Source organism: Talaromyces atroroseus (assembly GCF_001907595.1).
Source record: "Talaromyces atroroseus strain IBT 11181 chromosome Unknown scaffold_5, whole genome shotgun sequence".
Classification (NCBI taxonomy): Eukaryota; Fungi; Ascomycota; class Eurotiomycetes; order Eurotiales; family Trichocomaceae; genus Talaromyces; species Talaromyces atroroseus.
The window spans coordinates 772,805-785,874 of record NW_017971437.1 but is presented as its reverse complement, the minus strand read 5'-3'; the positions used below and the strand labels follow the sequence as shown (position 1 = coordinate 785,874).

At 51.0% G+C, this 13,070-nt stretch overlaps 4 protein-coding genes across 4 annotated transcripts; 2 read left to right on the top strand and 2 right to left on the bottom strand.

Annotated features, from left to right (window-relative positions):
• Nucleotides 1-266: 266 nt before the first annotated feature.
• Nucleotides 267-6,270, bottom strand: UA08_04724 (hypothetical protein; the record flags this gene model as incomplete). Its single annotated transcript, XM_020267025.1, has 3 exons — nucleotides 267-329; nucleotides 390-5,775; nucleotides 5,837-6,270. 3 exons carry the CDS (start codon nucleotides 6,268-6,270, stop codon nucleotides 267-269), a joined length of 5,883 nt encoding a protein of 1,960 aa, XP_020119947.1.
• A 1,042-nt stretch (nucleotides 6,271-7,312) lies between these two features.
• Nucleotides 7,313-8,808, bottom strand: UA08_04723 (GPI mannosyltransferase 2; the record flags this gene model as incomplete). The annotated part of the gene is made up of 3 exons (XM_020267024.1): nucleotides 7,313-7,721; nucleotides 7,785-8,397; nucleotides 8,496-8,808. The coding sequence occupies 3 exons, from the start codon at nucleotides 8,806-8,808 to the stop codon at nucleotides 7,313-7,315; spliced, it is 1,335 nt and encodes a 444-aa protein (XP_020119948.1).
• Nucleotides 8,809-10,137: 1,329 nt separating this feature from the next.
• UA08_04722 (hypothetical protein) lies at nucleotides 10,138-11,625 on the top strand (the record flags this gene model as incomplete). The annotated part of the gene is made up of 1 exon (XM_020267023.1): nucleotides 10,138-11,625. The coding sequence occupies one exon, from the start codon at nucleotides 10,138-10,140 to the stop codon at nucleotides 11,623-11,625; it is 1,488 nt and encodes a 495-aa protein (XP_020119945.1).
• A 438-nt stretch (nucleotides 11,626-12,063) lies between these two features.
• On the top strand, nucleotides 12,064-12,996 carry UA08_04721 (hypothetical protein; the record flags this gene model as incomplete). Its single annotated transcript, XM_020267022.1, has 2 exons — nucleotides 12,064-12,070; nucleotides 12,236-12,996. The coding sequence occupies 2 exons, from the start codon at nucleotides 12,064-12,066 to the stop codon at nucleotides 12,994-12,996; spliced, it is 768 nt and encodes a 255-aa protein (XP_020119946.1).
• Between the last annotated feature and the right edge of the window lie 74 nt (nucleotides 12,997-13,070).

The window sequence follows — 13,070 nt, the reverse complement described above, 5'->3', positions numbered from 1 at the left end:
TATCGATTTTTCAATTACCTAGATATTAAACGATGATTGAGATAGGAATTTTCTATCCTGCTTAGAGTGTGTAAACGCATGTATTATATTATCTCATACATCTCATTCATACTTGTTTTCACCACGGTTGTAATACTAATACTAATCCTGATACTGATACTAATATGCAGTAGCAATAGTGATTATAAAAATAATAATAGTGGTCAGGGATAAGGGATAAAATCACTTTTCTAGACAACCAAAAGAGTAGAAAGAGAGAAACTTAATCAAGCAAAATAGCTCTTCCACAAAACACCAGCCAGATCTTCAAGTTGATCTGGTGTGAATGACTGGATAGTAATCATGTTAGCATAGTTTACTCTAAAGATGAGAGATAAAAAAAAACATACCTTTTGATCAATATGCCAAGTATCTTGTCTAGTCTTTTTGAACTCACTAATTATACTCTTCACACTCTGGCCGACGACACCAGGATCATGCGCAGCCTTGGTGCTAAGCGTGGTCAGAGCATCGGGCATCCAGAGCGGTGGCGGGCTTGCATAGGGGAATGCTTGCACCAAAGCGCCGAGGCCTAGTACGGCGGCGTGTCGAACGATGATGAGTCTTGTATGTTCCGGGGTAGGTGTGCTGGTTCGACTAGATGTAGCTGATGATCGGCCAAGGTGGTTTCTGGGTTTCTTGGGCAGAGGGTTTTCGATCAAGGTTTTGGTGAATCGTTCCTGGAACTTTTTCACAAATGCCTCCCGCAGCGCAACTGGGGAGCATCTTATCATGCCAGATAGAGTCGCCGAGGCGCCTACACGCACCTCGAGCTGGCTGTCTTGAAGCATATTGGCAATACACTCGAATAGCTTGTCGCGGTCAGTTGCTGACAGTAGGAACAAGCGACGGAAGTAGATGATCTGCATGTTGATCATCACACGAAGCCGTTGATGCCAGGATGTCGCATGTTGTCCAATGTTAACTAGGGTTTGGATGAACGCCGACTCGCTCTCGGCTGGATAAGGGATATTGGGGAGGTGCCGGAAAACGTGATATGCAAGAGACTGAAGTTCGGGGTCTTCCTTGACGTCCATCATGTGAAGCAACTCCTCCGTGAAAACCGTTGCGAAAAATGGCACCAACTGCGTACATTCATGAGAAGATAGAGTCGAGTCAAGCCAGAGCAGTACCGTCTTGCTACCAGATGTGTACGACGACGGAGTCTGCTGGCCTGGTTGTCGTTCTTGTCGCCACACTCCGAGTTTCTCGAAAATGTTATTGGTCATCTTGGTGAAATCTTCTGTTGGACTATAAGGATAGGTCCCAATAGACGATGAAGAATTCTGAGCTTTAATCAGACTATCAACGTCGGCGTGTGATTCGTGATGTCTGGTGCGGAAAATAGACCCCAGTGTATGGCCCATAGCCTCGCGGACTCCCTTGTAAGGGTGGTCTAAGTGAGCAACAAAATCTTCAACAATAGGTTTCTCGAGCTGGAAATGCCAGCCTGCATCGATGATACACTGATGCAGTAAACTGATTTTAGAGCTCTCTTTAAAGGCTGCATTGGATGACATATCCAACCTGAAGGATGCCAGCCAGTCAACCAAAGGCCATGCACGACGAGGATCTCTGCACTGAAGTATCATGTGGAGGAAGGTTGTCCAGTAGCCAGAATTCTCTGGTGTAAGCCCGTCTTCAAGGATCTTCCGAACCATGGGGAAAGCATACTCCCAAACAAGACTTCTCTTTTTAACATCTGAGTCTGTTACGGCGCTAATCAATGCACCAAGAATCTCGGCTGTTGCTCTGTGTTGGTGTTTATCGCTTCCATCTTCAAAGACTAATGCGATTTCCTCTTTGATCTCATCAAATGTAGCCGCAGTGAGTCCGTCTCTAATCATCAACTCAAAGACATAGAGCAACATCATAGCGCACGCCATGCGGAATTTGTCGGCAGCCACATCGCGAGGCTCCTGCTTGAGGTAGGAGAAAAAGCTGCGGAACCATTGACGGTCAAAAAGCTTGCCCATATGACTGCGGATTTTCCACTCTACGTCGTCGTACTCGATATCTTTTTTGATATCAGCCTTATACGCGGGCATCTGGCTTGACCAGACAAGCCATCCCGGGAAGTCATGATCAATGTAGTACTCCGCTTCGGGATCCGCAAAGCTAGATAAGTATTCCTTTGTCCATCCCTTTTCGTATTGTTTGGTAGCAACTTGAATCCTTGCTGGGAAATGTTGCTCTCCCAGAATATAGTTCTCGTAGGTATGACTGCAAATGGCGCGCACATCAATCATAGTAAAGAGAGCGATCAAGGCCTGTGAATACATTCCCCGAAGACCAGGATGCGTATCGACAGATCCCGTAGTGACTAAATCGACCAACTTTTCGCTTGCGATGTAATCGAACCGCAGGCCCATGCTAACCACAATGCTGGCAGCTCGACTAGCGATCTTCCAATGCGAAGTTCGCGCCAACTCTACAAGTTCTTCGGCAAGTTCTGCTTTTCTATTTTCAATCCTAACACGCTTTTTGCTGATCGACTTGCGCCTTTGTTCAATCGTACTCTCAACATCCTTCGTCGGCGCTATGGAGTTGACAATGTCTTCGTTGAGGACAGCCATCCTCTCCAGAGGACGTCCGTACTCCATGATCTGATACACAGCTCCTGAACACAGTTTCTGCACAGATGGCTTGTCGACGCTACTAGCGTCAATAAACGCTCTGATAAGAGCTGGAGTATACTTCCAATGGCGCCCTGCGGGTTTAGCTAGACTACCATATAGCAGAGAGTGCAACGCGCCCTTTATCCGCGCGTGGTCGTTCTCCTTGATGGCCTTTTGCAAGGCTTTGAGCAAAGGAGGTATAACCACTAGCCGAGAGCCCCAGACGGATTTAAGAGCAGATTCACCGGCGTTTTGTGCGTTTCGCCGAATGTCAGTGTAAAGTGAAACACTAGATTCAGCCAAATCAAGAAACAGCTTTTCATCGAGCTTCGATCTTGGCCGTGGAGCCGCATTATGTCGCAGACGCTGTAAATGATATACATTCGCTCTTCTGACGAGAAGTGGCCGTGGGTAGTCCTTGCGGACACCGCTCACCTTGTACGGATGGATGTCGGCAGCAAGAAGACGTGTGACCCGATCTAACACGTGAGCTGATCTCTCGATACCAACATCGATGAACCAGGATCTGTAAGCGGTGTACAAGGCCCCAAAGCAAGGAACGTCATCCTCTTGCTTTTCTGTGAGGAAGCAATGGACGTCATGAAGCACATAGCCAGCCTTTTGTCTGATTTCATGAATGGTTTTGTACAAGGGATCGTCTTCAGTCAAAGAGTATCCTGTGGGATAGGTGAATGTCTCCCGTACGGTCTCTTCGTCGGAACTGTCTAGAGAAGAATCGCCACTCTCGTCTTGATTATCACCTTCCAAAGTGTGTCCATTGGCTTCAGTCATCTCCACGTCACTACCATCGTCGCCCGCTGTGGAAGCTGCCTTTGAATCAAAAAGCACAGATATACCGGAAAGGATGAGTCGTAACAAAACAAGCTTCCTGGTCACTTCATCGGACCACTCCTTCCCACTTCCATCTCGCTTTACACTAGATGTCCCATCAGTCAGGGCAGTAAGCTGGGATAGAGCGTTATCTGCTTGGCTCTGGAAAAGGGCCACGGCAAACTCAATTTCTGCTCGATTGGGTATGTGCCAATTGATATTCAAATTGCGCGGATCGGGACGATAGCCCCAGTGCTCAATTTTGATACCGTCTTTGACATCCTCGCGCTCAAAAAGACCGTAATCCAAGGTGTACGTGACAGTAAGATTAAGAAGGAGATGGTGAATGAAATTGGACACGTGAATGGTTGGAATGCCTTTGCACTTTTCTTGCATGTAGATGGCGATGTCCAGAAGTTCTTGCTTATGGTTGAGAACTGCACTGCCAACATGGACCACGCACATACTCAGCATACTCACGTTCCAGACGAGAGCTCTGTCTCTAGGCAATACCTCTGTACCCGTTGTCCGCGTAGAAGCTGCGCCGTTCTCATCGATCTCAGAACGGATCGCCTGCACCAAGAGAGGCACGAAACGTTTCAGAGCCTTTTCAGGGTTTACCTTACAGATAGCATTGCAGATAAACGCCATTGCATCTCTGGCTTGGTGTATGACATGGTTTGAAACAAAGTCAGCGACCTTTTGCAGAGCCATATCATAGAGTTCTGGTGATAGTGATGATAATAATGGCATGAGTGTAGCGGGGAGGGTGTTGACCACGTTCTCTTCGGGAGAGCCGGTTTTCACGCGGGATGCATCAGGAAGATTCTCAAGAAGGGTAAATACTCGTCCCAAGAAAGAGATCAAAAACTCGCCAAAGCCGGTGGTGGAGGATCGGAGAATCATTTCCTCGGTCTCATCGCTCAAATCAGTGTCGTAGTTGAGTTGGACATTGGCTCCTTCTACCTCCATTCTCTCGACCTCGCCCGTGATCCATTGCATTGCTAACATGCTGCAGTTGACATCGTCTCGTCCTTTCGTTAGGTCTTCTAGAGGGATATTATAACAGACAGACTGAATGAAAGACAGAGCGTGCATCGACTTCTCCAGGTCGTTCGCATCTATGCCCGGCAGAGCAAGTCCTAGCAAGGTTGTCATATGGCAACGGAAACCTTTGGTACGGACGATGATTCTGGATAGGGTCTGGAGGGATCTCAAGGACGAGGTAGTTCGATGCACCTCGACCAAGCCCTGCATAGACGGGTAGATTCTCTGCAAGGCGCCGGGCAGGATGAGTTGAGGTTCAAGGTACGCAAGGCTTTGTAACGTAGACAGAGAAAAGTTCATGGCGGTACCACTCTTGGCGTAGATGCCCATGAAGATCACGTCACGTAGACATAGAACAAACCGTTTTCTCAAAGGCTCGTTCAACTTCCTTTCGGGTGGCACTTCCATCTCCCCGTTGTGTTCGCGATTCCACCGCATGATAAAGAAGTCAGCGAGGTAGTAGACTAGCTGGGCCAATGTTTTCGTCCAAGCGCCTGAATTAGAAGGGTGGAAAAATGTCTCGACAGCCTGAATGAGGCCCTCAAGTTGATGGAGGATGGAATCTGGCGCATCCAAGCACGCGGGAGACAAAGACATCACAATCCAACGGGCTATGTGATGGGCGACAGGATGTTTTCGTGAATCACGGTCAAGCATGATCCCCAGGCCAGAAGATATATCGACAAGAGCACTATACGGAGAGGTAGCTTGCCCGACGGGGATTTCGAGCAGTCTAAGAATGGCTGTAAATATGAGAGAGGACTGTTCTTTTGTAAAGAGGCCATATTCTGAGAAAGGAATATGGGCTGCAGGCAAGGAATCGCGTGCTAGTCGAGATAGAAGGTCCAAAAAGTTCATGTCAAATGTCTTGGATCGATTGACAAGGGACCATAGATGGAAGTAGGTGGGGAGATATTTCTGTGGCCGCAGATCCTCTCGAGACTCCGGTGCGGGAGAGGTAGGGAGCAATAGGTTCATTAATCCCACGACGACAAAGGCACCCTCTGAGAACGAAGTGGTGTAGTGCGGGAGAAATTCTTCCAGCATCGCAGGTACTTCGCAAGGGTCGAAGTACAGCTGCGAAAACGCACACAGCTTGGTAAGAGTCTTGATATTGCGCTTCAAGTTTGTCGAATGGATCAAGCCAGATTCGGTCGGCAAGACGAAGGTCTTCAGTTCTTTGTACAGAGGCTTCCAGTCTAGTACCAAATCCTTCACGGGTCGAAGATAATGCTTCCGTCTTAATTACCGGTGTCAGTCAAAAGCATACATAAATCCAAGGGACAGAGGAATTAGCCTACTTTGTAAGAAGCATGAACATGCTCGCGAACCGTTCGGCGACATTCGGGTCTATGCCGGGAGCAAGCGATAATTCATAGTAGAGCCTCACGAGCTTTATGCGTTCCTCCCTCGTGGGGTCAAACTTGAGCGAGAGCCAACCTCTCAGTTCACGGGTCCAGTGGACAGCGCCGGGACTGAAGTCGCCAGCCTTGACGGCCACGTACAAGCAGTTCAAGATTTCGTGTAGATTATGCTCTCGTTGGCTGTCATCTTCTGTCTCGTATGGCAGGTAGCTGAAATATGGGTATGTACGTGGTCGGACTCTGGCCTTCTTTGTACCATTTGCTTCGACAGGCTCGCCGCCGGGCGATGTAGCCCTTGATATCCCATGGGCATTGTGGAAGTTTTCAGACGTTAAGATGGAGGCTATTCGGTCTGCATTGTGTCTGTCCATGGTAGCATTCGTTTATCGACGGACGACTTTTCGGTTTTATCAAAGACTTGAGAGATAGCAAATCAAAGGGATCTTCGTCCTATGCAGTGTGAGGGATATATGATTAGCACGGGTGAACTGACTGCTTGTAGACTGTCAGGAGTAAACACTGGATCAATTCTGGACCTACTCGTTCTCCAGCGAAGTGTCTCGCGGGAAGATCGACTTCCCGATGAGACTGGTGGAGGAGTGTAAGATGATGCTGGGATAGCTTCAACCGTGCCGGCATCTGCTAAATGGTATAAGAATACGGGAGACAGGACGGGCAGCGAGGTGATCGCGTAGATGATCAAGGCTTCTTATATGAGCACGATGAGATGAATTCCTGTGTGATGCGTACGAGTGGCACAGGCCTTCGCCTTCTCGCAGCGGCGTCCCAGCTGGGAAGGAAGGACAAAGTAAGAATGGGCCGGGAAGAAGGTGGAAGAATAACGCGAGAATTAAAAAGGTGATTAATAAGGAGATTATTAGGCCGATAGTTAACGAGATGGAGGTATATGTTTTTGAGGCAGGATGGTGGAGGAGGTGGAGGAGGAGAGTACATAATACGGAGTAGGACTAGTTAGTTAACTAGTCTAGTTAAGTCTAACTAACTAAACAGTCTGAACCCGACCCGCCAGAGATGACATAATGCTAAGGTCACAGATTCGCCGGCCGCGCTTTTGTTCTATGCTCGACGCCGCGCCATAAGCCGGCAGCAGGGCAATGCTTCTTCTTGTTTCTGGCTACAGAGCAGCAGAATCGAACTAATTCTCTCGCTCTCCAACGGTCGACTGCGTCCTGCTTGCTCAGCGCGCGCCGGTGAGGAAGCTGACCCATGCGGCCTAGCGTGGTGGCTCATGCGGCGCAGAACGCGCTGCCTTAGCCTTTAGGCCACGAACAGACTTAAACGCTAACTGCGCATGGGTCCTTGCGGGCTCCAGTTTCAGTTAACTCCAATTAGGCACCAACCCGCTTGCTTGCTTGTTTGATTGCTAATAAACTACTCCTAGTATACGCGTTTCTATGCGGGAGGAAGAAAAGAACCAAAGAGAACCGCCTGGATCAGCGCGTACATGGCCATTCCTTGAACCGCCACCGCGAACGTCCGACTGCCCGACGACTTGGAGTGTTCCAGCGCCAAGCTGGACAGACACCAATACCACAGGGGATAACCAGATGCGATGCGATTGATGATCTGGACGTGGAAGGTCGTCAGTGCCATGAACGCCAGAATGCCCTGTGCAATGGCGAGGCGAGCCAGTGCAGACTGGGTGACATGCACGTGATCGATGACGCGGGATGGGGGATATGGTCCGATACGTCCCGTCGGTGTTACGAACGACGAGTAGAGCATGATCACGAGCATCGGGGCGGCGAGAATGAAGAGCGGCAAATTGGATACGGTCCAGTATTTCAAAAACCCAACGTTCCTTGTACGTGTCAGCTAGGATTTCACTAATAGCCGACATGTAGAAGTAGAAGAAGATACTTACCAGTAATGGGCCTGGACCCAGCCATAGATGCTGGGCAAAAGTTGTTCGCACCACGGCCGACGGGTCGAACCTCCACAGTACTCAGTGAAGGCGATAAATTGGGGTATGATCGAGCCCAACGCAACCGTCATTCCACCCAGGACGACAAAGCCAGTACGGCGAATCAAATCTACAGAAATCCCCTGACGGAGAAGTTGGAGCGCTCCTTGGATGGCGTCGTACGCAAACAAACAGCCGCTCAAGATGCCATTGCCGCGAACTGTGGTCGCCACAGCAAAGGCAATGCCCGCCAGCAAGAAATGAGTATCACGCCGTCCTCGCCTCCCAGCACTTTCAGAAATGAGCGCCGACGAGTAGAGATAGAAGCCGGTCAGATTCAGGAGGGAGAATATCGATTCGCCGTACGGGGCAGAGAGGAAAGCGCCTGCGGGGGAGATGACATGGAGGGCGGCGGAGATCAGACAGAAGGCCCTTTGGGACTGGGTGTCGTATCCGAACAAGGATTTTGTGAGGGCGTGAAGGACCAACACGGACAGAAAATGCGCCACATGGGAGAGGACTACACCGCAGATTGCGATGGCCGAGATAGAGACGGGGCCGGATTGCACGAAAGCTTGTAAACGCAGCCGTCAGCTAACCAACTGAATGGGCGTCACGCGTACACGTACATACATGTATATATCCTTGGCTTGGGGAGGTTCTTGTACATACCAGAGCTAACATGGCTCAGCAAGCGCGTGTATCCATACCCCCAAGCCCATTCCTGCTCAAACAGGTAGCCCCTCTCAGCCACGCGAACGAAATAGATGGCATCCCATCGAATCCAATTCCAGACGGCAGACGACGGTGTCGAAAGAGCGGTGGCAGGCGGGATCAACAGGGTGGTGGAGGTGTCGTAGCCGAGGCCGGGGCAATTAGCGACAGTCGCGAACAGGGCGATTTTCCAGGCCACGGAGAGCGCCGCCAGGGCTCTGGTCGGATGGCGGAGAATATATTCATGTTTACTGTCGATTGCCTCGCCCATTATCATCACGACGGGGAGCAGAAAAGGAGTCCCGTCCTTTTCAGTCCCTATTCCCTACAGTTAGCTAACTAGGGGGGCGGTGAGCTAAGCAAAGCGTAATCCTGAGCGTAGCGTAATAAAATACAACCACGTGAGCTTAGCTTCGTATTCGCATTTCGCATGCTGTAAAAGGCTCGCAATATTCGTCGCAACAGGCTAGTTTCGGCCGGAAGTCTGCGTTGTTTCGTGCGTAACGCTGAGAGTTTGGCGCCAAGACTTCCGCTGCCGGCTGAATCAGTGCTTCCATGACGCGTTCAGTACTGAGTCAGCAGTGTTGTTTTTTTTTTCTTTGGTCAAGTCCGTCTCCAATCCGTCTCCTCCGTACACTATACAAATCATAGCACGGAGAGTGGACTACGTTAGTGGACGGATCATCCATTAGCTTAGCCACAGAGTTAGGTTGTAGCACCCGAAGCCCGACCACGGCACTGATCGACTCCGGCTCCGTCGTGCATTATTTCATAATTTAATGAAGCAAATCCTGGCGTCGGCCAATCGGTGCATAGCCCTAGTTAACGCCCTTTTGCTTACTGATCAGCAGTGGATCACCGGACCGCCTGTATAACATCCATCCAGGCTGGGATGAGAAGAGGTTATGCATTGTTCATTGTCCAGAGGAGACAGATATACAGAAAACAGACAGATGCTTTGTTCGACACAATGGCCCTGGCCGACCATATCACCCTGTCTATAATCATACCCGTCATATTGGAATAATGGGATTCGTTTAGCCAACTTAGTTAGGTTCCTGGATCTGGGCTGACTCCACAGCGGAAATACCGATACGGCGATACCATACACGGTTTCACTCCGCCGAGCTTTAGTCAACTTAAAGTTGTCGGCGTTGCAAGGCCAGCTGGGACAAGAGATTTTTCCTTTTTATATTTATATATACACATATATACACATATCTATCTTATGTCCTGGACGCCCTACGATATCTTATATATTCCTCTATACTATATCCTCGACTACATATAGCATCAACACAGTCTTGTGCAGAATCTCCGCTGGTAAGTTCAGCTCTCGAGTAAGGTTCGGGCGCGCGCCTGCAGAACGAGCTGCTGCTGCCAATAGTTGGTGGGCTGCGGGCGTATCTCGCTTGCTATTTTTCAATCTGCCTGTCTGGTCGGAAAAAGAAAAGGTTCGAATCTTCCCGAGCTGACGCCTGTACCAGCAGTTATTAGTATTGATTCTCCACTCGCGGGGTACGAAGGAGACACAAGAGCCTCAGAGAGAGGAAATATCATGTTTGTTCGAAGATAGTCCTCTGTGGATGGTTTCTCTCCCATGATCGCCACCTTGTCGGATCGGTGTGATTTCTCCCTGGCGAAGGAATCCATGTTGCGAGTCTCCCAGCCGGCAACAGGCCTCCTGCCCAGCCTGAACTTCCGCCATTCAACTCCGCCTGTTCTCACACCAATCCACAGCAGCACAGCCGATCCATCGTCGAGCGAAGAAGAGGATGAAGAGGAGGAGAGAGAAGATGACGATGAAGAAGCAAAGAGACGTGCTCTGCGACGGCAACGAGCATCGAGTCGCCCCAAAACCGTTTTACACTTTGCTCACCCCGTTGCGAACCGCCGGCGGCTGAAATTGAGATTGAAATTGCTTCTCCAACTACACGAAATCAATCGATCGTCGCGACCCTTCCCCAAATTCGATGTCCTTCCTGCCGACGTGCCAACCAGACTGATTTGCAAACTGCCCAAGCCGTATGGGACGACACGTGCCTTTGGGGCAAAGGACATGGTCGTTGTGACTAGTGACATGTATGAGCAACAACAGACGCTAGCCACCAGCGATGACCGCAGTGTATCCTCGGACGAATCCTGCGTGGAGCAACGGGAAGTCATTGCCACCATTTGCCAATGCGGGTCGGACGATTCCCCGCGGAAATCCAAATTCGAGGTGGCTTTCAGTTCCGGGGTGTATTGGGAAGGCATCGCTCTCCCAAACGGCTCGTATGAACTCGTTTCCCAAGGGGGTTCTTCGCCCCCCCGCAAAGTTCGATGGGTGGCACGCGACAAGAAACCGGTCAGACAAGCGTCAGGCTCCTCGGTGTCGTCAATGAGTGCCAGCCGATTTACATTCAGCGTCATCAACCCCAACACACGCCAGCATCCTGTCATCGCATCCATGACCCGAAAAGGGCTTACCGTGTTTGACCAATTCTCTTACCCTGCGGCATACTCCGGCGACGAGCAGTCCCCTCCGGCCTCGCCATCCACCGCGTCTTCTTCCGTGAAATCGGCCGGTCTCGTCCACACGGACGAAGACCTGCGCAAAGTAATAGTCATGACGGGCATCTGGGTGGCCTTTATGGAAGGGTGGGCGTCCAAAAGTCTGCTCAGTGGCGAAGTGCCGAATGCAAGCACGCTGTCGCCGCGGGCGAGATCATCCACGTACCTGAGTGCCGACGGCGATGCAGTTGTAGTAGAGACCGGGTCGACGGCAGGATCGTCGGCGTCGGGTCGTCCGTCGCGTCTGAATTCCTTCAGTCGTCAGAGAACGGTTAACCGTCGCAGCACGCAGTCGGAGTTTGGGCGCGAGATTGTGACAGAGCCGCAGAAGGGAATATGCAACATTCGGCGCAGTAAGAGCCTGACGTCGGCTGACCGCCGCGACCTGAAATGGACCAGCGTCGAGGCGGAGTCTGCTCCTGCTGCTGCTGCACGTGATGCGCCGGCGGACCTTCAGACGCAGGACGAAGACCCGAAGACCAAGTCACGGGGATGGCGCCGGTTCTCGTCCATCTTGAGACGGAAGAAGCGGTGACAGTCGTTATGTTGTGGTGCATTTCAGCGGAGCACCTCCTCTTTTTCTTTTTTTTTGCCCTTCTTCTTTTTTGTCGGTGTTGACCACCAAGATTGACTGTACATATACATATCCATGTAGTCCTCTCATTCCATCTCCTTTCAAGGTAGCGCGAACCGGCGGGGCCGCTCAATATATGTAACTTAGTGCCTTCAACCAATTCCAGGGTCCCGCGATCCAACGGTGATTGGCCAATGCAGGCCACTCTGACCGGGCGGCTTAGTTGGCTAGCCTCGGGATTGCTTGATGGACGCTGCATCCATCGCATGTCGTGTTGTCGCATCCGGTACGGCGCGGACAGCGGACACAAGCGAAGTGCTTCTCGCAGGTTGACCTTGACTCTGTTCACTCCTCATCGCTTTCTCGCTTTCTTTTCTGGTCGAGGTTAATCCGTCCATCATGGCAGGTGCGTTCCTTCCCTCTCTCTCGTTTTGACTCCTTGGCCCACTCCTTCCTTCCCTGTGCCCCAACAGTCTTCTTCCCTTCCTTCCTTTCTTCCGTTCTTCCTTCTCTCCGCTGCCGCCATCTTTCCGCTTCCTCGCAAAAAAAAAAGAAAACAAACTCCCAACAGCACGGTCTATGTCTATGGCGTCCATCAGGACTCTGCTTCGACGGCCGTGCTTGTTGACGGGGCGTGCCGTGAATCAAATCCCATCTGCTTTGAACCATTCTAACCCCCGTGCCTGCCACTCCTCTGCAGCAGACAACAGCAACAAACTTGAAACGGGCCTCCAGTACAACAAGGAAAACTGGGCGCCCGCATACCCCGAGCGCTTCCCCGAGCTCGCCCACGGCCAAAAGCCGCAAATCCTCTGGATCGGCTGCTCCGACTCGCGCTGCCCGGAGACATCGCTCCTGGGCCTGAATCCCGGCGATGTCTTTGTGCACCGCAACATCGCCAACATCGTGCACGAAGCCGACCTCAGCTCTTCGTGCGTCATTGACTTTGCCGTCGGCGTGCTCAAAGTCAACCACATCGTGCTGTGCGGCCACACCGCCTGCGGAGGCGTGAATGCTGCCCTGGGCAACTCCAAACTCGGCATCCTGGATACCTGGCTGCTGCCGCTGCGGAAGCTGAGGCAAGAGAATCTCGAGGCTCTGCAGGCCCTGGAGCCCGCCCACGCTATTGTCAAATTGGCCGAGCTCAACGTGCTCGATGGCATCAGCAAGCTTAAGGAAAAGGGCGTCGTGATTGACGCTATTGAGCAGCGCGGCTTGAAGGTACATGGTGTTATCTATGATGTTGCCTCGGGCTTGTTGCGTGATGTTGGTGGCGGAGAGGAATCCCAGGGTGCTGTCAAGGCTCGCCTGGCTGCGTTTAAGATTGCCTAGTCTCCCTTTCTTTTCAATTAGTCTATCTGGACAGAACGGATTACGATGCTACGTGGATTTACCAATAAAGAGTT